The sequence below is a fragment of the Neolamprologus multifasciatus genome, chromosome 5 (genome assembly GCF_963576455.1).
Source record: "Neolamprologus multifasciatus chromosome 5, fNeoMul1.2, whole genome shotgun sequence".
NCBI classification, from domain to species: domain Eukaryota; kingdom Metazoa; phylum Chordata; class Actinopteri; order Cichliformes; family Cichlidae; genus Neolamprologus; species Neolamprologus multifasciatus.
This window is the reverse complement of record NC_140443.1, coordinates 14,543,549-14,566,799: the sequence shown is the minus strand read 5'-3', so window position 1 is coordinate 14,566,799 and position 23,251 is coordinate 14,543,549. Positions and strand designations below refer to the sequence as shown.

The 23,251-nt window shown below is 41.5% G+C and overlaps 1 protein-coding gene across 5 annotated transcripts in view; it reads left to right on the top strand.

Moving 5' to 3' along the window:
• flnba (filamin B a) overlaps positions 1 to 23,251 on the top strand; it is a 64,318-nt gene that overhangs the window by 31,184 nt on the left and 9,883 nt on the right. For 2 of the 5 annotated variants that reach the window (XM_085160532.1, XM_085160531.1), the window contains exons 6-32: positions 365 to 483; positions 764 to 838; positions 1,479 to 1,641; positions 1,752 to 2,201; positions 3,473 to 3,599; positions 4,690 to 4,826; positions 5,131 to 5,324; positions 5,424 to 5,537; positions 6,331 to 6,474; positions 10,770 to 10,893; positions 12,633 to 12,793; positions 13,362 to 13,452; positions 13,642 to 13,796; positions 13,963 to 14,080; positions 15,695 to 15,774; positions 15,935 to 16,120; positions 16,220 to 16,534; positions 17,290 to 17,407; positions 17,806 to 18,006; positions 18,649 to 18,822; positions 18,908 to 19,070; positions 19,458 to 19,618; positions 20,901 to 21,192; positions 21,299 to 21,452; positions 21,530 to 21,719; positions 21,799 to 22,046; positions 22,882 to 22,965. In XM_085160532.1, the coding sequence (XP_085016658.1) occupies positions 365 to 483; positions 764 to 838; positions 1,479 to 1,641; positions 1,752 to 2,201; positions 3,473 to 3,599; positions 4,690 to 4,826; positions 5,131 to 5,324; positions 5,424 to 5,537; positions 6,331 to 6,474; positions 10,770 to 10,893; positions 12,633 to 12,793; positions 13,362 to 13,452; positions 13,642 to 13,796; positions 13,963 to 14,080; positions 15,695 to 15,774; positions 15,935 to 16,120; positions 16,220 to 16,534; positions 17,290 to 17,407; positions 17,806 to 18,006; positions 18,649 to 18,822; positions 18,908 to 19,070; positions 19,458 to 19,618; positions 20,901 to 21,192; positions 21,299 to 21,452; positions 21,530 to 21,719; positions 21,799 to 22,046; positions 22,882 to 22,965 (4,538 nt within the window). The remainder of the gene's footprint in view (positions 1 to 364; positions 484 to 763; positions 839 to 1,478; positions 1,642 to 1,751; positions 2,202 to 3,472; positions 3,600 to 4,689; positions 4,827 to 5,130; positions 5,325 to 5,423; positions 5,538 to 6,330; positions 6,475 to 10,769; positions 10,894 to 12,632; positions 12,794 to 13,361; positions 13,453 to 13,641; positions 13,797 to 13,962; positions 14,081 to 15,694; positions 15,775 to 15,934; positions 16,121 to 16,219; positions 16,535 to 17,289; positions 17,408 to 17,805; positions 18,007 to 18,648; positions 18,823 to 18,907; positions 19,071 to 19,457; positions 19,619 to 20,900; positions 21,193 to 21,298; positions 21,453 to 21,529; positions 21,720 to 21,798; positions 22,047 to 22,881; positions 22,966 to 23,251) is intronic. The other 3 variants (XM_085160534.1, XM_085160536.1, XM_085160533.1) reach the window with 3 other exon arrangements.

The following is a 23,251-nucleotide window of genomic DNA, read 5'->3' as shown; positions in this document are numbered from 1 at the left end:
TGCAGTATTCGAATGCTTTCAGCTGAGCTTTTAATCTGTTGTCAGAGACGAACTAGCGAGAGAGCATGTTAATAAGGACAATCTGAAAGAGAAAAGTAAGGAGACCCGTTTGTGACAAAATGTGAAATTCAATTAAAACACAATACGTCCAGATTAGTAAATGTACACCCACTCATTATAGAATCTGATGCTGGACTCTGTATATCAAACAGTGCACATAGAAGAACCCTTAATCACTCATGTCACTGTAAATCCATCCTATGTGTGTTTGTGGTTCAAATATGTGTGCAGAAGGTTTTGATTGGGATTAAATGTGCCGCTTGTTGATCTCTAAAGTTCCTGAATTGACTGTCGTCCTCTGCAGGTATCGAGCCCACAGGGAACAGAGTGCTGCGACCTGCTGTCTTCACAGTGGACACATTCAGCGCGGGTCAGGGGCAGGTCACGGTCTACCTGGATCATCCAGACGGCACAAGAGAGGAGGTAAAATCCACCTCCCCATTATAGAGTAGCATCTAATGACAGGCCTAAACACATTTTGCTTTATGGATATGCATTTTTGTTCTTGGACTGTGCTGGGCAACCTAGAGCCAAAGTTTAGGGGAAAAAAATAGTGAAATTGTGTTTATAGCTGTTTAACTTCACAAACGCCAAACTCGTGGACCTGTGTGTATACTTTATGCTTTTACTTCCTTTTAATAATTGGTCCCCCTTTTAACTACCTCAAACTTGCATGACATCCACTTGCATTTGTGTCGATCAGCTGAATGCGGAGCTTAACGAGGGCAAGAAGACGTACAGTGTCACCTACATTCCTCAGGTCATGGGAGCCCACCAGGTAGGCTTTGTTTTGACTGTGAACACGTTATTATAATTGAATCAGGACAGAAGAAACCCACTTCCTGTGTATTGTGGGGCAAGTATTTATTAAAAAAAAACAAAACCTAAAGGTTATTGTTCCTCTCAGCAGATGTTTAATTAGGAATTATAACTTGGATAATACGCTAATTTGCTTATGTTTCAACAACAGATAAATGACCAGCAGATAAAAGCAGTGTATTAGTCAAATATTTGGAATTAGAAAACACTGTCACCTACCTAGAAAGTGTTCATTTTCACCACGTCAAGTTTTTCTATTCTCCGACTCAGACTGAGTGAAGAAGTCCAGAAAAACATGGACTTTTTTTTTACTCTAGTGAAGATTTCTTGTTCGATGTATTTCTTATTAAGAAATTAACCTTTCAAGAAAATATTTACGTATTTATTCAGTTGTATTCCATTTCATTGGAAAATGCAGTACCAGATTTATTGGAAAAATTAATTAATGCCAGTTTTGTTTTTTTAATCTCATTGCTGTGTAATGAAAAGAGTTTTAAAATTACACCAGAGTTGTTTTTATGATATTGTTATTGATTATTATTATTTTAATTGAATTTTTTAAAGCAGAATCTAGATAATTTCCTTTTAAATTGTTCTAGGTCACTGTGTTGTTTGCGGGCCAAGAGATTCCCAAAAGTCCCTTTGAGGTTAATGTGGATAAAGCGCTTGGAGATGCTTCCAAAGTCACAGTGAAAGGCCCGGGAGTCGAACCTGTGGGCAACATCGCCAACAAACCAACTTACTTTGACATCTACACTGCAGGTAAGAGCAGTCGGACACAAGAAGAAAAATCACTCTTTAAAATGTTTCTACATACAGAGATGGTGATTTTGTGGAGATCAACACTGATATTAAAAAAATCGTCACTGTAGGTGCCGGTACAGGAGACGTGACAGCCATGATCAAAGATCCTCAGGGCCGGCAGAACACTGTGGAGGTGATGATGGAGGATAAAGGCGACAGCGTGTACCGCTGCACTTACCGACCCACGCAGGGTGGACCGCACACAATCACAGTCACCTTCGGAGGCGTTGGAATCCCAAAGAGCCCCTTCAGTGTGGACGTGGGCCCTGGTGAGTACTTTTTTTTTTTTTTTTCCTTTCCCATTTATCTATTGCACAGCTTAAATCCTTTAAATGAAAGAGTCATCACCTGTTTACTTGTGCTGTCTCATTCACTGGCAGCCTGCATGCCGGGAGCGTGCAGGGCGACAGGTCGAGGTCTCCAGCCGTCAGGTTTGAGGGTCAAACAGGTCGGTGATATCAAGGTGGACACCAGGAACGCTGGCAGTGGAGAACTGAAAGTGACAGTCAAAGGACCGAGTGAGTGCGGTTAATATCTTAGAAGCTTTTAAGAGAAGTGAAACAAGCTCAGACCTAATAACAAAGAACCACCTTCAGAATCGCATTGGCCCAGTTTCATACAGACACTGCAGTTTTTGTCCATCTTCTGTTTAGTGACTTTACACCATGAAGCCCCCTGGTGTGGTCAGGACTGATAGGTTTGTAGCTTAAACCTATTCGCTGGAACGTTGAAGACAATATAATTACACAGCAAAGCAAGACACAAAGTAGGCAAAGTTCTTCATGTTACTCATGCATGAGGGAGACCTGCCTGGAGCCAAGTGTCGTTCCACCACTTGACCTCCGTCAGACTCTCAGCCAGGTTCCCCATAGCACTCCTTTTATTGTGGTTACATGAATATGCATAGGGTCATTAACATAACATCTTACATAGGTATACATGTGAACAAAGGATACTGTGTGTGTGTGTGTGTGGGGGGGGGGGTGGTCAGAGTATGACCCCATAAATGACTTCCCTAAACCTACTGGTCTGTAAAGTCCAGCAGTTTATCTAAACAAAAGGCACTTAGACTAAAACAGATATTGCTACGTTAATCCTACCGTAAAACAATAAGAGAAGGTACGACCTCTTCCCATGCTCCCAGGATGTAGGTGTGGATTCCAGAACACTCTGGAATGCGCACCAAGCCTTTGCAGACTATTAAGGATCACACATCCTATCACTACACAATCGATTATACACCTCTACCAATCTAAAACTAATTATAAAACTCTAAGCATATATAAGTAGATATTTCTAAGCATAAATGACAATCAACATTACAAAACTTAACAAGGACTTTAATGCTTTCTCTGTTGGAAGATGAACTCTGAGTGCTGGTAGTCTGATCTTAATCACACATAAGAACCAGATGAGATGACGTGTTGTAATTTACTGTCAAGTCAAGATTGGAATGATAGAAAACAGTATAGGAAATGTTTGAATCAGGCCTCAGTTTGTGGGGTACTGCAGTCCTCATTACGCCACATAGATCTGACTACTTCTTTTTTTTTTTGTCTGTGACTTTAGAGACAAATAACTTCCAGTCTTCATGTTGTATCCACTGGCTCAGTTTCCATTGTATGTTTCTGGATGTTTGCTTTCCAAAATGTCACATTGCTATTTCAACTCTGATTTAAAAGCTTGTTACTCACTCTGTTTTATTTATATAGCCTCATATTACAGCACACAAGTTTGTCCCGTTCCACGATGTGCCGACATATCACATTATCTGTGTGTGTGGTTTCAGAGGGCGTCGAGGAGCCAGTGAGGCAGCTCTCCAGTCAGGATGGGGTGTTCTCCTACGAGTATCACCCCAGCAGTCCTGGGAAATACATCGTCTCCATCACCTGGGGAGGTCAGCACATCCCAAAGAGGTGAGCTGTATGCTGCGTGTTTCACGGCATTACCTCAGCACATTACCTCATCTAATCTGAATGACTGGGTCTCCTGGGGCCTCAGGAGATCTCATGTTCAAGATCTCGTTTTCTTTTTGTCACCTCTCTGTGAAGCAGATTGCTTTTCTTTCTTTTTCTCCCCTCTTTCCTTGTGTGAATATTAGTAATGGTGTAGGGTTTCTGAGACGCAAAGAACATATATCAGAAGATGTACATGAATCTGAGGGATAAAACTGAACTCTGTGTGTGGTTCAGTCTTAAAATCTAGACCTCTTCACAGGTCACAACAGGTCAGAAATTTCCCTCAGCCTTCACATCTTTGGGGCAGGGGAGTTGAGAACCCCTTTAACAGGTTTCTGTTTTGTTTCATCCGGCACTCACCATTAGCTCGCTAAATTAAGCTCAGAGGAAGAAACTCCTTTATATAAGGAATATAAACTATAGCTGATCTTGAATCTCACCAGTGTCTGTAAGTCCAGATGTGGAGAAGATAGATGAGCCGAGAGGCAAAACTCCCAGCCATAGGTAGTCCGGTGACCTCAGCCTTCACGTAATGCCTCTGTACTGCAGTGCTTTTATTAATTATTTCAGTTTAAAACTCCCAGTTTTGCAATTTTCTACTGAAGTGATGTCTGCCTGCCCTTTGATGCTCAAAAGTATATAGATGTACGTTGTTGTTGTTTTTTGTAGTGACATCTTTGGCCCATTAAGCATAGTCATGGTTTGTGCCATTGGTGGGCATAAGTTTCAAAAGGCTAAGAGACAAAAACTGGAAAAGTGGAACATTTAAAACTGTAAATCTGCACAGGCAGTTTTATTTGGAGAGCAACAGACATGAACTGCAGACTCTGTGCACACACACTGTAACTGCAGTGTTGGGTTTCAGCCCTGTGGGGCACTGTGGTTGGCTTGTTTGTTGACAGTCTTTCGGGTGATTTCAAACTGTGTAGCGGTATTTAGATGCACGCACACATACACACCATGCTGTTTTTATGCATATGTTGTGACATTACCAAAACGGCAGCACACTGTGATCTGATTTTTTTTTTTTTTTTTTTTCCCTCTCCAGTCCATTTGAAGTAACAGTTGGTCAGCAGGCGGGGCCTCAGCAGATCAGGGCCTGGGGTCCAGGTTTGGAAGGAGGCATTGTGGGTAAACCTGCCACCTTTGTAGTGGAGTCCATTGGCACTGATGTGGGAGTGTTGGGTGAGTGATCACACCTGGTTCAGGTTCACCTGTATTTATCAAGCTGCTGCTGAACCAGCAGAAGACATCAAATCTTTTCATCAATCATAATTTCCTTCACTACATCCATAAACCTTCTCCCGAAGGGGGATTGGGCTTTAAAAAAAAAGGTGAAGGGGTTAAAAATCATACGCTAGATATAAAAGATGGATGTTGGCGCTTTAGTAAGGCTTGCAATTTTGAGCCTGAAATGTTACCACTGAATGTATCCAACCTGCAGTTCTTTACACCCTCACTAACTTAATCTAATCTGCTGTGTCTTTAGGTTTTGCCATCGAGGGACCTTCACAGGCCAAAATCGAGTGCGAGGACCAAAATGATGGGTCATGTGACGTTCGTTACTGGCCAACAGAACCCGGCGAGTATGCCGTCCATGTGACCTGTGATGAAGAGGACATCGAACACAGCCCCTTCATGGCCTTCATCATCCCTGATAACAACACTAGCTTCCCAGATAAGGTCAATGAGACTCTGAACAAACAAGAGCACATGTTCAGGTGTTTTTAATTGAACAATGAACACTTAAGTTGGGGAATGACTTTTGTTTTGCGTTTGCAGGTCCAGGCTTACGGGCTGGGACTTGAGAAGAGCGGCTGTGTCGTCAATCAGCCTGCCGAGTTCACTGTGAACGCTGAGCATGCTGGGAAAGGACCTCTGAACATCACAGCTCAGGTCAGAAGCAGAAATCCTGCCCCAAACTTTTAGGGATTTTTTTTTTTTTCTTTTTTTTTTTTGCAATAATGCCTACCATTATAAACAAAGATTAGCTTAATATTTGTTCACCTTTAAGTTATATTTTTTAATTACTGTAAGAAAGTTTCCAAACATTTAAAAATGTGTTCTGCAAGCATGACTGTGGGAATAAACGTGTGGAATTCGTTTTTGCATCCAGTTCCTCATAGTTTGATCATATGGTGAAGTTCATGTAGCTACATGTAGATGAACTAAATCAAAGTTCACAGGTTGCATGCAAAGTGTGTGAGTGCAGTTAAATGTGCTATGCTTAAGACATTTTTGACCACTCAAACTGCTTAGCCATGGGGTAACCCAGTTTTTGAAGCTGTTAATTCAATGTGGTGTTTGGAGTGTGAAACCCTGAGATCAGACCCAGGGAAGACTTGCTGCTTTGGGACTGCTTCGGTGTCACCCTGAAGATGGTGGTGGGAGTCTGCTTAGCCCTGCTGAATAGACTGCTAGGAAATGAATGAACAAATGGATGAAATGTGCTTTCGCTTGATGTGGTTGTCAAGTTTGTCTGCCTGCTTAGTTCCTGGTGCTGTTGTCTGTCATGTGATTCTATGTTCACGTTACCTATGGTTTCATAACAAATCCTTCAATTAAAGAAGCTTTAACCAGAAGATTTCCCATTATAACAAGAGAAAACGATACCATTTAATTCATTCAAATATATTTTCTGTACCCATCTTTGTCCTATTGATTAACCGACTTCCTGTTTGTTTGTCAGGACGCAGAAGGACTTCCTGTGGAGGTCAAGATGAGGAGCAAAGGTGATGGACTGTATAGCTGCTCCTACACACCCACCTCCTCTCTCAAGCACACCGTGGCTGTGTCCTGGGCGGGAGTCGGCATCCCCAAAAGCCCCTTCAGGGTAAGCAGCCAATCACAGAACCCCGTTACTACAGGAAATGATAATTCCCTGCCCAAATCTGAGCATCTTGCCATGGCAGAAAGCATCAAGGTTGTTCAGTCGGAGCATTTAATTAAGACAGAGAGAGTAGAAGTTGTTCAGTCAGAGCTGAAGGTAAAAAGTACAGATGAGAGCCGCAAAACTAAGAGGCCTCTGATTATCATAACTACATCTATCGAGGAGAGGTACACCTTAGTTTAGGTGCACAGAGGTTCATCGTACAACAAAAAATTAAGAAAAACTTTAAATATTATGAGAATTAAACACTTCACATGAAGAAATGGTAAACTGAGATGCATGGATAAGCCTGTAACTCAGTAGATTGCTCATTACCAGATACTTGAATGTAAATGTAATCAATATACCTTCATAAATGTGTTCGGTGGACGTGGGAGGATATCTGTAGTTTGGGTTAGTGAGTTTGTTTTCTTCATCAAGGAAACAAACCTTTCTCTCAGCATGTATCTGTAAAGCGTCACAATCATCAACAGATGGTGGTTAGAAGAAGGAATCAATATCCTGTGTCTGATCAAAAATTTGGTAGAAGCTGAAATGTTTTTGATTTTTCAAATGTTGTAGTTTACACTGTTCTAATGAACTCCGTCATAGTACTGTTTTCCCTGTAACAGTGTTTGTCCTTCACATTCTCACTTAACAAGTTTTAAGATTAGGGGTTTTATGTAGACTCTAGTAATGATGATGTAACCACAAGACACTAACCAGTCTTCTGCACTGTAACCACTGTCCATGCATTTTTTTTTTTTTGTAACAGTTTTTGGGTTTGAGTCCCACCTGAAAATCACTCACCTGAACCTTTCTGATCCCAGTTACAAACCAGCTTTGATGTATCAGCAGTCATCAACTCCAAAATGTCAGTACTCACCATATAAACCAGCTAGATTCATGGGTCATAACCCTTAAGAAGAATCCTAAACTGAATTTGCTCAAACTTTTTAGGCAGTGCTCACTAGTCTACAATGTAATGACCCCTGTGGTGCTATATACCAATAAATATCAGTTTTGTGAGCCAAACTTTATTCTTCGGGTTATAGACAAAGCTCCAGTTTTGATTTAAAGAAAAAACAAACAAACTCTTTACTGTAAGTATTAATGATGTCACAGAAACGAGGGCTGCTTTTTGGCATCTCAGATTTTGATTTTGGGCATGAAGTGAGCAGCAGCCTCATGATGGCATCGCTTTCAAGACTACATTCAGCCTTTTTAAGTACACGCACTTAAGATTTAACTACATTTCTTATGTTTGGTTATTTAAAAGTAGACTTCTTCAAGGGGGTGTATCCTTTTTTAAAACCCTTAATCGGATTGGATTAGCAAAATACTAATGTTTTAGTCACAAGTGGTTTCCTGTCAGAAAATTGAAAGATAAAAATGTTTTCTTTTCACTTTTGACAAACTAAAAATGTAGGAGAGATCATGCAAAAGTAACTACACTAGCAACTCCCATCATTGGTATAAACATGTCAAAGCCTTCAGGCGCAGCTGGTTTAAAGGATTTTGACATTTTGGATTTAGCCTCAGTTTACCAGAAATGATAAGACTCAAAATAATGAACTCTAAAGAATGACAGCATTCTTTAGAGTTCACATTTATACTCTCAAAGCCAGAGAGGTTCAGATAAGTGAATTTTTAACAGCATGTTTGTTGTTGTTTTTCCTCCTGTTAAATGTGTTCATGTTCAGGGAAAACCTTTTCATTCCATGTGTGTATTTAATGAGATCAACACAATCTTTCAGTGTAAAGTTGCTGACGTGTGAAAGTCATCCACATCCATCATAAATTCTGAACACAGATGCAATTGACCCATGATTTTGAGTATCAGGGCAAAAGTGAGAGTGAAAAGGTTTTCTTTTTCCATTCATGTTTACTAACAGTAAACCTTTTATTTTTACTTTTTGAAATCATTGTTTGAGTTGCTGCTGTTTGTTTTGAAGCCATTTATCGGCTCTCTCCTTCTCTTTGATACAAGTTTAGTTCCACATACATTACACACAAGTCCCATGAGAAACTGCTGCAGAGTCTGAGATTCATGAAGATCCCAGCAAGCATGAAGAGCTGGCAAAGAAATTCAGCTTGTTGCACGTCTGTTATCCTGCAAAGTGTTTAGGGCTAGACTAGACTTTCAGAAGCTTTTGTAACAACCTGATTGATTTCTGTAGTGTTCACGGTGGTCCATAAATCACTTCAGCCAATGGACACCTTGTGATGTCTTAGTCACTGATTGTTCAGCAGGCTTGTTCTGAGATGCAGCGACTTGCGTGCAGGCTTCCTCGTTCTGACTGTGCCTTTCTCGAATTTCAGTGAAGATACTTTGGGTGGATAAAATGCAAACAGACGCACCCAGCTCTCAGCACTGCTGGGAGCCTACAGCAGTGACACCTTTTTAATCAAACGTGTAGGAAAATAATCCAGCATGGGAAAGAGGTTCATGATTCAAATGTGGCTCAGTGTAAACTTTCCACTGCTGTGCTGGTGAACTACAGACGAGGGAGTAAAGAATCTGTTTAAAAGCCAGAAACTGAAGCAGAAAGTTGATTATTTTGTGTCAAAATGAGCTCACTTAGGCAGCTTCCATACACACATTGTATCTAAGGTGCAAAGTCAATCTCTGAATCCCTCGGGGCTCTTATTTGGGCAGTTATTTTTAGAAATTCTCTCAGATGACTAAAGCAGTTTATGATTGCAGTGTTTACTGCAACATAAAGTCCACACTATGTTAGCAGCTCTTTTTATGCTGTCTAATTTACCCACTAGTGAGTGGACATGGTGTCTGTCGCTCCCTAAGCTGAACGGTTTACCGCTGCCTGCTGTGTGTCAGAGCGCGTATCGTTTATCTCCCGGCTTCTTTTGTGACTAATCCTCTGGAGTAGTTGCAGAATAAATCAACCTCTACACCCTTTGACAGTCTGCTTGGGTTGGGCTTTAAAAACATGTCTGAAAAGAGCACTCATCAGCTTAAACACAAGTTGCAGAAACTGTTTGCACTCATTGCACAGATTTCTACTTTTATTATATAGAATGAGTAGATTTCCTTTTTAAACATCTGTAGTGACTTAAAATCCTTTAAATCAGCTTTTAGAAGTTTGCAGAATTGTTTTTTTCCCTCCGTTAGCGCCTCATTTGAGATTTCTGTGCTTGCATTTTTGTTTTAAAATATTCCCAGTAAATCTGTAACTAACATGTTTGCTGAAACCAACTTTAATTTCAGTCTGTACTAAAACAACAAAGCACTTAAACACTTTAATTGCCACAAGTGGAAGTTGATTTCAAAATAAATTAACATTTCATTTAAATGTTGTTCTGTGTTTGGTTCATTTCTTTTTCTTAGACTTTGCTCATTCAGTTTTTCTTTCTTTCACTCATTCACTGATTTCTTGTTTAAAGCAAAACAAAGTACAACGAAATCCTAATGCTACATGCAAATGCAGGGAAAGGGAAGAAGTGACCAAAGACCAGGCAAAACAGTCAGAATCCTGAATCGGACCCAGTAACTGTGTGTAGCTGTGATGTGGAATAATTATTGTACAGTCTTGTACTGGAAATGTTATCTAAATGGCACAAAGGACATTTAAGACTTTGTTTCTTAAAAATTTTTTTTTTTTTACAATGGTGGTAAAATTTTTATATCACATCAAGACACTAGTTTCATATGGAATTAAGTTGATCATCATGAAGTAAATTTAGTGGTATTTATTAGTTGGACTTTCCCCCTTTTTAAATGCCAGAAATTCATATTAAAGTCCCAGCAGTTAGTTTTCTGCACCTGTGAAGTTGTTAATCTGCACTTAGGCAATTTACTGTGTTTCACTTTTCATTCAGTGTCTTTTTATCAGTTTTTCAGTTTTATTAGAAATGCTCTTTACTGTTTTAGAGTAAAATTGCACAATTATGTACATTGTAGATGTGATCTGCCTGTAGAGAATTCACTGTTTAATGCCACCACCCTGGTTTATTGCTACACCTTTCAGAGGCTTTGAAACATTGAATCCTCCTCACCTGCTTTCCTCTTAAGTTATAGCTGTGTGAAGCCAGCATTAATACATGTGATGTTGAAATGTGTTGCAGTAAATATGCTAAGAATAAATTAAAAAGTAAAAAGCTGTGCATCTAGTTTGGAGCCTTGTGGTTCTGTATTATAGCATTCATGGTTTTCTTAATTTTTTTTCTACAAAATTTAACTGCCTCACATCCTTAAGGAGATTGAAATAAGTGATGTCACTTCCTGTTGGTGCCCGTAGGTGAATGTGGGTAAAGGCAGCCACCCCAACATGGTGAAGGTGTTTGGTCCCGGAGTGGAGAGGAGTGGACTGAAGGCCAACGAGCCCACACACTTCACTGTGGACTGTTCAGGAGCTGGAGATGGTAACTCGAACACACTAAGAATCATTTAGACAGGAAATCCTGACTATTTTATGACACTTCAAAAGAACTTGCTTAAAGGGGATGTGCTTTTCTTTGGCTGGGACATTAACATATATAACCTTAAACAGTGGTGGATCCACTTGTGCGTCTGTGGTGTCACAGAGAGTAGATATGCCTGATGTGGCCATTAACCAAGATAATAGCTTCTAATTTATCCCCAGAGTTGGGGGGGGGGAAAAAGAGAGGGATTTGTAATTTTATGCTTTGTATTTGGTCAAGTTGTTTCACAAACTTTGGGGTTTGAGTGTTAGCAGTGTGCTAAACACAGATAAGCAAGGTGTGTTCTGTTTCAGTGTCAGTCCAAGCAGCACAGATTATTAAAAGGTAAAGTATTACAACCGTATGGTTTTGATACCAATATGCCGGTTCAACACCAGACTTCAGACTTGGATATTCTAAAATGAATCAACCGGAAAAGATTTGAAGTAGAAAAATGACTTCCATGAACAAGTTACGCTGACTGTTCTGTGACGTTTGAGAGAGTAGCCTTCTCTTTTTTCCTCTGATTTCATCATCAGAGGGTACCCACTCCCACATTCATTTCCATTCTGCTGCATCTTATGAACTCGCTTATCTAAACTTGCACTTCAAACAAGTCTGAGGACGACTAGTATTTGTCACTGCAAATGATGTTAATGAATAGAGACAAAGCACACGTCTAGGTTTGAGTGTGCATATATTCTTTTAATGTGGTGGGGAGCATGTTTAGGCCGGTGCATGCGGGTGATGAAGCATGATCCTGTGTTACTACTCAGGAAGGGTCAGATGGATGAATTTCCTGTTGGGATGTTTCTGCCTTGAGATCATTGCCATGACATACCAGAGGAAAGGGGGGGTGTATTACTGTAGTATCATTCAAATGCTACATTCGTTTTAAAGTGATGCACATGTTACAAACAATGTGTGTTGTTTTTTTACTCTGTTCTGTGCCGAAAGAGCCGTTGAAATTCAATTCAGCCTGGGGGCAAAAAAGTAAACTGCTCTAAAAGAATTATTTGCAAATGCTACTAGAATTTATTTATTTTCAAATTATAGTATCGGTATGTTCAAACTGGAGAAAGTAACTTATGTAGATTTTTTTTTTTTTTTTTTTTTTTTTTTGTGTGTGTGTATATACATAAAAACTGCATCAGTTTTTTTTTCTTTACTTCTAGAATTCAATTCTTAAACATTAGAGTATGTGCAGTGGGGTAATTTGAGCTTTTTCTTTGGGACAAGAGAGAATTGTGAAGGTCATCTGCTCACACTCTGTATAGAAAGAAAAAGGGTTTCTGAGGGGTTTCTCAGGAGTGGTTTCAGGTTATCAGTGGTTTCCCTTCAGGGGTGGGCAGTTTCTGTTGTCTGACATGGTTTCTTGTCCTTTTCTTATCTCTCATACTCTGAATTCCTCTGTGATTGATAGCTCGGGTCTTGTGTTGCAGGGAGTGCCGATTGTGCTGCACAGGTGGCTTATTGTTTATATTAGAGTTTTTGGCAATGCACCATCCCGGAGGTGTGAAGTGTTTCTGAGATGAGACGATTGACTGAGGAGCAGAAACGGAAGCAGGCAGCGCCACCTTGTGGCAGCCGGTGTATACACTGAAACGATCATCGGCCAAGAAATGAGATTATTTGGAGTCTGAGTCATAACTGTATTATGTTCACGATATGGTTATGGTCAACTCTGTGTGTTTGTTCAGGTGATGTCGGCGTTGGGATTAAGTGTGACGCCAACATGATCAGCGACAAAGAGGCTGATGTGGATTTTGATATCATTCCCAACGCCAACGACACGTTCACAGTCAAATACATCCCTCCTGCTGCTGGAAGACTCACCATTAAAGTCCTGTTCACTGACAAGGTACAAACACACTCCTGAAAGGATCGCCCTCTGGTCTGAGTGCTCGCTGTCGACAGTCTGGAGTCAGAAGTGATCACATTTAGATGAGTGCGGAATGCAGAGCATGATTTACTCAATAAACTGCAAAGTACAGATAATTTCTATCAATTGATAAAATACTAGTTTTTTCCCCTAGTATTTTAAGTCAGCTTCAAGTCAGATTTGATGAATTAATGAGTGCCAAAAAGATATCTTTCTATTTTAATGTTTTCATCATTTCTAAGTTGCTACACCCACTCTGATTCCTACTTGTGTACCACTAGTGAAATAGCTCACTTTTTTCTACGGGGAAGTCTGATGTTGGTAAAACACAACATAGAAAAGAGCAAGTGTCTCTTAAAATCTGTTTGACCTTATGATTTAAGGCTTGTATGAAGAAATGCATCGATTTTTCTGCATTAAATATGACGTGCCATAAATGTGTTTACCTTTTGGGCTTTTCTTTTCGCTCCATAAGCTATGCTATAGAATGTCCACTTTTAAGAAAAAAAAGTGCTTACTGTGATTTTACTCTGGTTACTTCACACAGGAAGTTCCTCAGAGCCCCTTCAATGTCAAAGTCGATCCTTCACATGATGCATCAAAGGTCAAAGCAGAAGGTCCTGGACTGGCTCGCACTGGTGAGAGAGTGGATTTAATGGGACATTGAATTTATTAGAATAGGTCTTAAACAAAAATCTGTCATTGAGCCCAGTCTTTTAAATCAAAGGTTAGTCCTTTATATGATCTGCTATTTGTAGGTGAGACTGCACTGTGACAGTATACAGAGAGCATTATTACAAGATAACCCCTTCTCTTATTCTGTCCAGGTGTGGAGAGCGGAAAACCGACTCATTTCACCGTGTTGACTAAAGGAGCAGGTAAAGCACCGCTGGACGTTACCTTCTCCTCTGCCGTGAAAGACTTTGACATCATCGATAACTACGACTACTCTCAGACTGTCAAGTACACACCTGCACAACAGGTACATCAGATTATTTCTAGTGCTTTTTATATTTTGGCGAAACCGAACACTTAAAGTTCGTCATGTCAGAGTGTCACAGATCTTGCAAACTGTCCAGAGTCATGATGGTAAATGAACACAGTGCTTTTAGTGTTTGTTCCAGAGCAAATGATAAGTTTCTTTGCAGGGGGAGCTGACAATCTTGGTGAAGTTTGGAGGTGACCCCATTGCCAAGAGCCCCTTCACAGTTGGAGTCGCTGCACCACTGGACCTCAGCAAAGTCACTGTGGATAACATGGATGGAAGTAAGCTGACTTCCTCTTCTGTTAACTTCCTCAACTGTTTAGAAAAGTTTTCTAGCAAAGAAAGAACACAAGTTATATCTTAAAAATAAATAAATACAAGATTTTGTTTTTCTGACATGAGCAGTAAAGCATAAAAAATGACTGCTTATGCTTCTGCAAAAAAGGATATATGCAGATTTGCTGTTGGTTCTTTTATAACATGCAAGGAACTTCAGGATGGCTCCTTCCCATTTCTGGTACATGAGTCGTTTTGTTTTGTTTTTTGTTTTTCTTGTTTTTGTTTTTGCTTCCAGGGTCTAATGAGAATTGATGAGTACTTTTCATCGGAGATGAAATCAAATTTAAGGATTGTACAAATGTTTGACTGTAATTAAAGTTACAGTGACAGTCAACAGAAATTGTACAAGAGTGATCTGGATGTTGAGCTCCCGTTTATTCTATCAGTCATCAGTTTTAGTGGGTTTTTTTTTGGGGGGGGGGGTTTGGTTGTGTGGTTGTTTTTTTTTTGTTTTTTTTTTTTTTTTTTTGGCCGAATTATTGTCTGAAGGTGAAGAAAGATGCCCAACGGATTTACTTTACCAAATGAACCATCCCAGCGTTGCCATAATGGTCTATTTGATTCACCTTTTATTGTTTATTTTATTTTATTTTCACTTGCTAAATACGGGACAGACTTGACTGGGGAAGGAAAGGGGAGAAAGAAAGAGGGAAAGAAAAACAGCGGAGAAGAGGGGCGGGGAGAAAGGGCAAAAAACAAAAACCAACAAAATAAGCAGACAAAAAATGCATATATCAATCACCTGTTGAGAAAGAAAAAAGAGAAAACAAGCAGAAGAAAAAAGAAGAGCAATATAATAAACAACATCACGATGATCTATGGGAATATAACAGTAAATACTAAATATTAAACATTATTGTGCAGCACGTAAGATCGACAGCGCACAGTGTGCTTTGAGGAAGGAGCCAAAAAGGGTGTAGCTTGTGTGTGAGCACCCGTGTGTACACCTGTGAGCATGGACGCACTTGTTTTTAAAAGGTTCCTTCATGTAATGATCTGCTAGAGGGTGTGGGGAGCCACAGCCCTGTCCTCCAGGGCATGAAGCAGGTATGGAGATCAAAACTCCAGACATCCAGAGGCCCTCAGAACACAAGAGACCAAGGAAGACCAACAGAGGGGCAGCCGCGTCACTATCCCAGAAAGAGCTGAGGAGAGTCCCAGATGAGGGGTCACTCAGCAGCCGCTGAGCAGAAGCCAGGGGGGGTTGCAGTGACGTGCCCGTGAGCTCCGCCGGCAGCCAGCTGTGCCACAGTGACCGAGCCCCAGGCCGAGAGGCCGAGGGCACCCCACCCCCGAAGTGGCCCGAGCGAGCCACAGGCTCCAGGCCCTAACAAGCAGCCACCAGGTGTGAGCCGGTGTGTACCTGGACGCCCATCCCCAGACACAAAGAACCACCAACGCACCAATGTCTGAGGGTGTCTGCCACTGGCAGGGGAAGTGATGGGGGAGATAGGCCTCCATACCTTGGAGGACCTGAAAGCATCAGTTTTAGTGTTAACAGAAAGTTTCTAGGTACTTCAGGAGGCAGCCACTTATAAGTGACTAATGTCTTTCAGGAGTGGAGGTTAACCAGGAACAGCAGTTCATGGTGGACACAAAGGGTGCTGGAGGTCAAGGTCACCTGGTGGTAGAACTGGTGAGTGTCAGAGAAACCTCATATTGAGCTGTGTGAAAAATATAACTGTTAGTAAGTAAGATTCAGTCTTTTTATTAAGGTTGGATAAGGAAAATACTTTTTCCAAAAATTTTAAATTCTGGAAAATCTGATTGTTTCCTTTCTGTGTATGTGGTGTTAGCTGAGTCCCAGTCAGCAGGCAGTACCTTGTAAAGTTGAGCCTCAGCCCGGTAAAGCAGATGTCAGTTTGGTCTGTTACACCCCCACAAAGGAGGGAGTGTATGCTGTTAACGTGTCTTATGATGGACACCCCATCCCAGGAAGCCCCTTTCCTGTGGAGGCCCACCTGCCTCCAGACCCCAGCAAGGTAATATCAGTTTGTGTTCTGTACCTTGACAATTTTACTTGGTCTGTTTTAACATGTTAGACACCTGTATCATTAATAATGCGTTACGTCTTGTTTTAGGTGAAAGCCTTCGGTCCTGGTCTGAAGGGAGGCTTAGTGGGGAACCCGGCTGAGTTCACAATCGACACCAAAGGTGCCGGCACTGGAGGTCTGGGGCTGACGGTGGAGGGGCCGACCGAGGCCAAGATCGAATGTTCAGATAACGGCGATGGGACCTGCTCAGTCTCCTACCTGCCCACCGAGCCTGGAGACTACCTGGTTAACATCCTGTTTGAGAATGTCCACATCCCCGGATCGCCATTCAGAGCTGACATCCAGATGCCCTTTGACCCCTCCAAGGTGGTTGCCTCAGGTTCGGGCCTGAAGAGAGCCAAGGTGAGAGTCTGCAGGGGGAGTGAAATCTGGATGAGTGCAACAAATATGCTGCTACAACACTGCTTCTGAATTTCTCTGCAGCTCAGAATTTTGGCTCGTTAATCTTAAATTTGTAAAGTTAGCTGCTCTTTTATGTGGTGATCTCTGGGTTTCAGTAGGGATGCAGAACCACCTCCTCCCCACTTCACCCAGTAATATGTTCCAGTCTTTGTTGTAGCAGCATTTTCCAGTCTTAGTGGGAGTTTCCGTCATATTGCACAAAAATCTTCATAGCTTTTGACTGTATAGTGTAATTTCCTCCACTGGGTGTGTGTTACAAGCAGCAAGAAATGTGACAAATTGACCTGCACTTGATCCATGATGGCAGCCTTTCCTGCTTTTCTTACAGCCAGTGGATTCATTCCTCTGTTTAGGGAAGGTGTGTGTGAAGTGGTGACTTCTGAAAAGTAGTGCCAGTCAAAAAGTGTGACTAACTAGGGAATGAAAAAGGGTGTCCCGCATGAACTGAGACACCCGGTCAGCCAATATGTATGTGGTGGACTCTGCTGAAATGCAGCCAGGAAGAAATTTTAAAGTTCCTCAGAATTTATTCATGCAATAGGCACAAGTTCAGTTTTTCATTGTTCGAAAGTTGTGCTGCTTTTTAAGTTCCTTAATCTCGTCCTGTCCTGTGTCTGCTTTAGTCTGACTCATCCTTTAAAATACTCTCCTGTCCTGAAAGTCATAAAGTCTGATCCATGCTACTGTCTCTTCAGGTTGGGGAAACCAGTGTTGTAAATGTGGACTGCTCTCAAGCTGGACCGGGTGAACTCAGCCTGGAGGCTGCGCTAGATTCACCCCCAAGCAGCCCTACTGGTTCAGGCCTGGGCTCAGGTAACACCGAAACTATTTAATTCAGTCATATAAAAGTTATACATGTTCAAAAGCACATTTAAAAAGCTGTATTCAAATAAAGGCAGAGCCAGCCATTATTCACTGTTTATGAAAATTGGGATGCAGAGACTTAAAAGAATACTTGATGATCAGTTATTTCAAGTGAAGAAAGTGTCCATTTCGCCCCCTTTGCTTCTTTAACATGCCTCACCAGGGGGTAAGTGTAGAGGTTACTTATTTAATATCATGAAATATGGCTGGAAAGCTGTCGTTTGGCTTTGTCAACAGACACATGTTCATTGGTGAGATTTTGTATGTTTAAACTCCAGGTTTTCTGTTTAAAGCAAACATTTTTTGGTGGTTCTCCATGTAGCACAAATTCTAATTTCATATTCCAGGTGCAAAAGCAAAGACTGAGATTGTGGATAACAAAGACGGGACCTACACGGTGACCTACATTCCTCTGACTTCTGGCATGTACACCCTGCTGCTGAAGTATGGAGGAAAGACGGTCCCTGGTTTCCCTGCTAAGGTGATGGCGGACCCTGCTGTGGACACCTCCAAAGTCAAAGTGTTTGGACCTGGAGTGGAGGGACAAGGTACAGTATATATTTAGTTTGATACAAATCCAGTTTGGGAAGAGTAATTTAAATGAGTGGCGTTCAAGTTGAGCAGTACTGTTTATTTTTTCCTGTTTGGTTTCTTTTGCTTTGCATTAGCCTGCACAGTTGAATATTATACAAGTTAGAAGTCATAGAAAGTGAATTATACAACTTAATAGCATTCGCTACAGTGGTTAATGAACCTAATATGATCATCCCAAGCATAGGCTGAGAGTACATAAGCTCCACCCACCTGCTTATGTTTAATTGAGGGGCAGCCAATCACAAAACAGTTTTTAAATAGGGTGGCCTTACAGGAGGGAGGAGATAAAATGGCTTATGTCAGACTGGGTTTAATTGAGAGACTCCACTATTGTGCTGAAGTGTTAATATTCAATGCTTCTCTTCATTTTTTTGAATTGAAGAATTTTGTGTTGAGGGACTGTGGGTATTTTATGTAGTATAGTTTTTAAATCCCTTTGTGATATCGGGGTAATTTCCAACTTGATAAAACTCCTTCATAAGTCAACAGGTAGAGGTGACTTGACAGCCTGAGTAAGTTTGGTAATGATCAAAAAACCCTTGTGCCCAGTCAGAGTTCTGCTTATAACACGCCTTCCTCTGTTTCCCTCCCTCCAGCTGTTTTCAGAGAAGCCACCACAGAGTTCACAGTGGATGCTCGTTCTCTGACCCGGCGAGGTGGCGACCACATAAAGGCGGTGGTCAAGAACCCGTCTGGAGCTCTTACAGACTGTGTGGTTACAGACAAGGCCGATGGCACCTACTGTGTCGAGTACACTCCTTTTGAAAATGGTAACGCATCCAGTGAACTGAACTGCTCAACATAAAACCTTTTTTGTTGTGAAGTCAGTTTCATTTGTGTCAATCTTTAATTTAGGCGTCCACAGCGTCCAGGTTCTGTATGATGACACTCCAGTTCCCAATAGCCCATTCAGGGTTTCTGTGTCAGAGGGATGTGACCCGAGCAGGGTGGTGGCTACTGGCCCCGGGCTGGAACAAGGCCTGACTGACCAGCCCAACAACTTCAACATCTTCACCAGGTACTGCTGGGCAATAAAGTATACACGTGTATCCTTATAAATAGGAGCAATAAAGTAGATAATTATATGAGTCAGTAAAGATTATAGTTAACTGGCAGAAAACTGAAACTACACTTTTACAAGGAATATTTAATTTAAGACTCTTTGGTTATATTTTTAAATGCACCATGTGTGACGAGGCATTATGCCTTTTTGTTTCAGTCTTTTTTTTTCTTTTTTTTAAGCTAATACAAACAAAAGGTAAACATTTTGTCATATGTGCACAAATGACAGAATTGGCAATCAATTCATGTAAATCATCCTGTATCATCTGCAAACATTTGAACATTTTGACAGCTGTTGGTAGATAATTAAAGTACAAATAATTTGGATGTGTTGTTCCTTCAGAGGGGCAGGTATTGGTGGCCTTGGCATCACTGTGGAGGGTCCATCAGAGTCTAAGATGTCTTGCACAGACAACAAAGATGGCAGCTGCAGTGTGGAGTACATTCCCTTCACACCAGGAAACTACGACGTCAACATCACCTATGGAGGAGAACACATCCCTGGTGAGATTATCTTTTTTTTTTTTATTATTATTTTGGTTCCCTTACTAGCATAATAAGCTGTAGCACAGGGGATGGTTAAACCTGTAAAGCGTGCAGGAAAAACCCTACCTTTTAAAAATGAAAAGACAAGCATTCAGAAATAGTTCATAGTAAACCAGGTTTTGCTCTGCATCAGTGTGAGGTGTTTCAGGAATGACCAACCTGGACACAGAACACGCTGGAAAGATTATTTCTCTGAGCTAGTTTAGGGAACACCTCAGCATCCAGTTTGAGTTTAACAACCCTTGTAGTTTATAAAACAACTTTTTTTGAGTGCATTTCATCTTGAGAGCTTTAGCTTAGACTGCTGCCCTTGCAACTCAAAGTTGGATAAGGAATGAAAGGGAGATGGATGGAGAAGGCATTTCATTTGTTTGAGACAATTTTCAACTGCAAGTTAATCACATTTGATACTTTAGTGAGTCTTTTGTGTCTGAGTTGGTTAAAATAAACGGTGGTAAGATCAGTATTTCTGGACCACAGTGGAGCTCTGTGGCATAGATAAACAGGAACTAGATCCAGATGGTTTGGCTCAGTTTTCTGAGATTTGTTGACAACAGAAAGAGAGAGAGGAATTTAATCAGACTTAATTCTGGTAATGTGAGAAGGCTCATGAAGGGGAAAAAAATCTGAAGAGGAATGGTTCTCATCAACATGAAAACAGGAATAAACTAATTTAGCACAGCTTCACTAAGCTGTTTCACATGTGTTCATCTCTTAAAGATCTTTAATGTCACTTTAGTAACACTTTGTTGCCTTTTCTCTCATTTGTACCTATTAACAGATGCTAATGATAAAAGGTGCAGTTAATGTTTAGTTGACATTACAAAAATGCTGTTATTGGTTGTTTGAAGACATGTTGAGGGTTTTGGTTTAATGTTTTAAAGATGTCACAGTTTTAAATTCCTTCGACTGTGGTCTGAAAAGTTCTCATGTTTCTTTGTTTGACAACTTTTATGCGAAGACTTTGTTTCTGCAGAGTCATTCAGCAGATACTGCAGCACTGTTATCTCTAACTTTGCATTTGTGGAGTGATTCACAGACATGTTGTCAGACAGTTATCCAGTATCTAGGAGTGCATTTTATTAGCATTTATTAAGAGGTGGTTTCACTCTGCACATCTGTCTACATGTCTGTGATGTGTCTCTGCTGCATGTGCTACAAACATTAAAGTGTCAAACAGCACGCTCTGCTATGAGTCTTGCTAGTTGTGTTTACACCTAATTTATTTTTCTGTACTTAGGGAGTCCATTTAAGGTCCCAGTTAAGGATGTGGTGGACTCTAGTAAGGTCAAAGTTTCTGGTCCTGGAGTGGCGTCAGGAGTCAGGGCCAATATCCCGCAATCCTTCACAGTGGACTGCAGGAAGGCCGGCGTGGCGCCCCTGGCTGTGGCAGTCACTGCTCCCAAAGGCATTGCAGAGCCTGTGGAAGTGACTGATAATGGAGACGGGACTCACACAGTGTCCTACACGCCGTCTGTGGAGGGACCGTACTCGGTGGCTGTAAAATATGCTGAGGAGGACGTCCCACACAGGTACACAGCTGTAGCAGTACAGCAACAGAAGGAGTCGGGCAACTTTTGTGAAAACGTACACATTTGATTTGTTCTGGTTTGTTTTAATTGATCTTTAATCTTTCAGTCCCTTCAAGTTTCGGGTTCTGCCCACTCACGATGCCAGCAAAGTACGAGCCAGCGGCCCCGGGCTGACCAGCGGCGTCCCCGCCAGCTTCCCCGTTGAGTTCAATATCGACGCTAAAGATGCTGGCCAAGGACAACTGAGCGTGCTCATCACGGTCAGTATCACACACATAAACATACACACACTAAAGTAGACCCCACACAGATTGTTATTCACTTCCTTCCTCTTCAGGACCAGGATGGCAAACCTAAGCAGCCCAGGATCCATGACAACGGTGATGGTACATACCGGGTATCATACATCCCTGACCGTGCTGGCCGGTACACCATCGTTATAAAATATGGTGGCGATGACATCCCAGCATCACCTTACAGAGTCCGTGCCACAGCAACTGGTGATGCCAGCAAGTGCACCGTGAGCGGTATGTGATCGGAGTCTGACAGAAGGAATCTCATTTATTTTTAGGAGTCTGATTAATTCACAACTTGTACTTCTCCCAGGTTCAGGCGTGGGTCCCACTGTGGCCATTGGTGAGGAGTTGGGTCTGGTGGTGAATGCAAAGGGTGCTGGTAAAGGGAAAGTGAGCTGTGTGGTGGTTCAGCCCGATGGCACAGAGGTGGAGGCAGAGGTGCTGGAGAATGAAGATGGCACCTTTGACATCTTCTACACTGCGCCAGCTCCTGGGAACTACGTCATCTACGTCCGCTTTGGAGGGGAAAACATCCCACGCAGTCCCTTCAAAGTCACGGTGAGAAGAGAACGCATATTAGACAAACACTTTGAAAGCAGATGTCGCGGTCATCCAGAGTATCCAACATGTCCTTGTACACTGATTAACCTCATCTCTTAGTTTGACTGTTTGTTTTGTTTCTTTGTTTTTCCTGCTCGTTGTATTGGGCCTTTCATCGTCTTTCCTTGTGTTTGTGTGGGAGGGATCATTTTGTCCACAAAGTCATGTCACAGTGGAAGTAATTTTATTTTAACTGATACATATTTCAGTCTTAACAAAAGCAGCTGTCTTTAGGCTGCACAGACAGATAAATGGTATTTCTTGAACTCTGATGTGATCAGATGTGAAGACTACATTTTAAGTGGATAAAAAAATGGGTGGGCTTTTGTGCTTACAGCCAGAGCCTGGCCAGACCATATCAGGGATATCTGACATCATATCAGATGGTGTTTAGAGCAGTCTGATGCCTAACTTTTTGGCTGGACAATAAAGGCCGAATGCATAATGGTTCTGCTTTAGAGAAACTTGCATTAGAAATGAATATCCTCAAAAGGTCCTCAAAAATGGAGGGCAACAAATATAGGAAATTGATGCTATTCTTATATTCCTAAAAAGTTTATTCCAGCCTGATAAGTGGGTGGAAATATGAGAACTTGATGTCATTTCTTGATGTTAAGGACAGAACACGTAAGATGTTTCTAGCCATTAATGGAAACTGCTGGTGGTGATCGCAGGTGTCTGTTTTCCACTCCAAACATAACTGTGGACTTTGTGTAAAGAGACTCCCACATATATATTTACATGGAATGACTGGTTGTGTGAGATGTGTTAATCCTTACTGTCATGTCACCAGGCTACTGATGAGGTACCCATGATGAAAGGGCAGACATCTCTACAGCAACGGGCCGCTCCCCCTGGGGCTGGCTTCAAGCCATGGGTACCCCATTACACACACTTACACACTTACACATGTTTTTAAGCCCTTCAGATCGTTAGTGTCCTTTGGAGACATCTGATTCCAACTTTATTCTGCAGCAGGACAATTGGCCTTAAACTGGGGTTAGAAACATTAATTGGTTCATGATTTGAATAATAATGGTAATGGGGAGGGTTACATCTTACCAGTTTGGGCATAATCACTGACTCTAGTCTTTATTTGAGTGAGCTGCAAAAGAAATCAGATGTTTTAGAAGCTCTTTGGCGGTGCAGGTCTGTCAGTAAGC